This window comes from Pholis gunnellus, assembly GCF_910591455.1.
Source record: "Pholis gunnellus genome assembly, chromosome: 9".
In the NCBI taxonomy this organism is placed as follows: domain Eukaryota; kingdom Metazoa; phylum Chordata; class Actinopteri; order Perciformes; family Pholidae; genus Pholis; species Pholis gunnellus.
Genome location: NC_136535.1, coordinates 13,151,170 through 13,154,196, shown reverse-complemented (window position 1 = coordinate 13,154,196; position 3,027 = coordinate 13,151,170). Strand labels below are relative to the sequence as shown.

The following is a 3,027-nucleotide window of genomic DNA, read 5'->3' as shown; positions in this document are numbered from 1 at the left end:
CAGTTTTAATTTTATTTCTCCACTTTTATTTCCGAAAACTAAAAGTGAAGAGGGAAATTCCCCCAGATTCAGTATACTCCTTCCCTCCTCTTCTGTGTCTTTTCTTTTGCCTACTGAAACATGGTCTTACTGGAAGACAGACAAGCATACTTTAAGCAGAATTCCACTAAAGGGCACAAATATGGATGCAGTGCAAGCATTAGTGAAACACCCAAAGTACACAAGGTTTTAACACAGCAGATGGTGGAAATGTTTTCTTATTTAAAGTATTTAGTTATTACTGTGCCTGTTAGTGCACGGGTGTGTTGATAAGAAATACAGATTCACTGACATACTTAATATTTTTCTTACATCTAACATTAGTGTTGCTCTGCTATACATCCTGCTGTCTGTATATCATAACTGCTCCCACCATCTGTTCTAAACCCACCAAATCATAATACATTCCTAATAAGATGGGCAGAGTTGTGAAGTAAAACTTCATGACAAAATGGATTTGCTGTTCAACGGCAGTTTTATTGCTTTTTACTGTTGATTGATTTCTTACAATACAAGACAATGATTTTATAATCACTAGAAAGAAAAGAGAATACATAGACTGATAAAGCACATAATGGGCCTTTTTCCACAAGAGGTTTTGGCATGGTAAAAGCAGAAGCTTAAATAATAGAATTAAATATGGCTGAGCTCCATTTGGCTTCACAGGCTTCAGGGTCCTGGTATAGAACAGATCCATCATCGATTAATCTTTGCTTTTCCTACAAGTCAAAATGTCTGCTGCAAAAAAGGCCTATTATTCATCCTCCACCTGACAAAATAAGAAATAAGATATAACATGAAAGAAAAATCTGACAAAAATTCAAATGATCACAATTTGAACGTTGTCTCTTCTTATTCAGCGTGTTTGCTGTGGAGTCTACGAAGTGAAGACGGGCTCTCAGGTGCATGGGCACAAAAACCGGATTTTGTAGTCACGGCACATCCCAGACCTCTGGTCCTGATTGCGGCAAGCAAATCCCTGCCAAGCATTGTGGCTGAAATATGATTCCAAGCAGAAAGTGAATCAATATAATATTTAAAGAAAGGAAACCATATTGAAATAAAACAACAACTTCATTTTAGTGGTGCACAACTTTATCATCTTCTCTCATTTTGTTTGTGATGCCAGGTGTAGGTAAAAAAATATCTTAGAAAATTAAAAGAAAGTAACCATGAATAAGGAAGACCAATAAATTGGGTTATAATTGTTTCTTACTCTCCAGACCACAAAGCATGTTGTCTCAAACAAAGCTGTTAGCACAAGAATAAAGTAACGCTCAGCTACAACCTTTAGATGTTATGTGCCTGTTAGCCTTTCCTCGTGGGGTTCATTAAAATGACATCTTATCTAACGTAAATGTGCATTTACAACATTTCTATTCACTGTTTAAGCAGCAGCTCTAGGCACTACATCTTGATGATATGAAAACTTTGAGAAAGAAGCTTTAATGTTGGATATATTATTTGGTGGTTGTTGGCAACGTTTTAAAATATTTCCCTATAAGTCAACTTACATATGGATGACATCTCCTGCTTGGGTGTATGGGGTATTTGTGTCAGTGGTAACGGCCTGAAATCTCCAGGGTTTCGCACAGATTTGTCCTGGGTATTCTGTCCACAGGTTAATCAAAAGCTCCCAGTCTCCAGTTCCACTGGGGTTATCTCTGTCAAACCAGCCTGTCCAGCAACCTGGACCAAGGTTTTTGAATTTAGACAAATTTCCAACAAGACATTTGACATCTTTCAGTAATTGCACATGTTGTGAACGGTCAAAGTAAAAGATAGATGAAATAAATGTTAAAATAAAAAGGTAGAATCTGCTCATGAATATGGGTGGGATAGTATTAAGGCCACGGAGAATGGAGTTATAAAAAAAACAAAACAATGACCTTTCTATACAAAGTGAATAAACGAATGCTTTAAATATCAGGATTGCCACTGAAAATAATCTCTTACCAGCTGTGGGAGGAGCAGCCCGGTTGCTTGCTGGTAGAGGTGATTTAAGAAAAATAGAGTTTACTGTGACAGTGCATATTTCTGATTATAGAATAGTCAAAATGTGTACATTTGATCTTGATCATTGCAGTTATTGAGATGAGCCTACCAAAGCAGAATCCGGCCAAAATGGCAACACTTAACTATTAAAGAAAACAAGAGGGTTACAATCACAGAATATGGCACACTGCATACAGGACATGTACATCTGCATTGACTAAAAAGAAAAACATTATACATTACCAATTTGATCATGATTGTAGATACTGGACCTTCAAACCTGTGAGGAAAGTTGTTTGCATTTAGGAATATGAACACATTTGTGCATTATCAAAATAAGTTCTCAAGAGGTGGATGAAATAATATGAATATTCATTGACATTTACAATGTTTCACATTTTGTATCTCTTCATTTAACATCTCAATTTTAAACACATTTTCATTGAATATGAAGTCAAAATTGTTTTAAATTACACTTTATTTAAAGACACATTGTTAAATAAGAGTATCTATGAAATTAGAATACATTCTAAAACTTAAGTTCAGGAGAGACACTACGTTACCTTTCTCTGCAGAAACAAGAGTCTTCACCACAGTACCTCTCAGCTGAACAGCTTGGTTTTATAGAACCTCAATGTGGGTTAACAAGCCTCTCCTGTTTCTCCTGTTTCTTCAGTTTCTCCTGTTTCTTCTGTTTCTCTTGTTTCTCCTGTTTCTTCTGTTTCTCCTGTTTCTTCTGTTTCTCTTGTTTCTTCTGTTTCTTCTGTTTCTCTTGTTTCTCCTGTTTCTTCTGTTTCTCTTGTTTCTCCTGTTTCTTCAGTTTCTCCTGTTTCTTCTGTTTCTCTTGTTTCTTCTGTTTCTCTTGTTTCTCCTGTTTCTTCTGTTTCTCCTGTTTCTTCTGTTTCTCTTGTTTCTCCTGTTTCTTCTGTTTCTCTTGTTTCTCCTGTTTCTTCAGTTTCTCCTGTTTCTTCTGTTTCTCTTGTTTCTTCTGTT

At 36.0% G+C, this 3,027-nt stretch overlaps 1 protein-coding gene across 1 annotated transcript; it reads right to left on the bottom strand.

The window, feature by feature from the left end:
* Positions 1-643: 643 nt before the first annotated feature.
* Positions 644-2,614, bottom strand: LOC306701323 (cartilage intermediate layer protein 1). Its single transcript, XM_079166602.1, has 6 exons — positions 2,598-2,614; positions 2,278-2,314; positions 2,144-2,177; positions 1,996-2,025; positions 1,554-1,728; positions 644-1,034 (listed from the first exon to the last, which is right to left on the bottom strand). Exons 2-6 carry the CDS (start codon positions 2,287-2,289, stop codon positions 938-940), a joined length of 348 nt encoding a protein of 115 aa, XP_079022728.1. The 5' UTR covers positions 2,290-2,314; positions 2,598-2,614; the 3' UTR covers positions 644-937.
* Between the last annotated feature and the right edge of the window lie 413 nt (positions 2,615-3,027).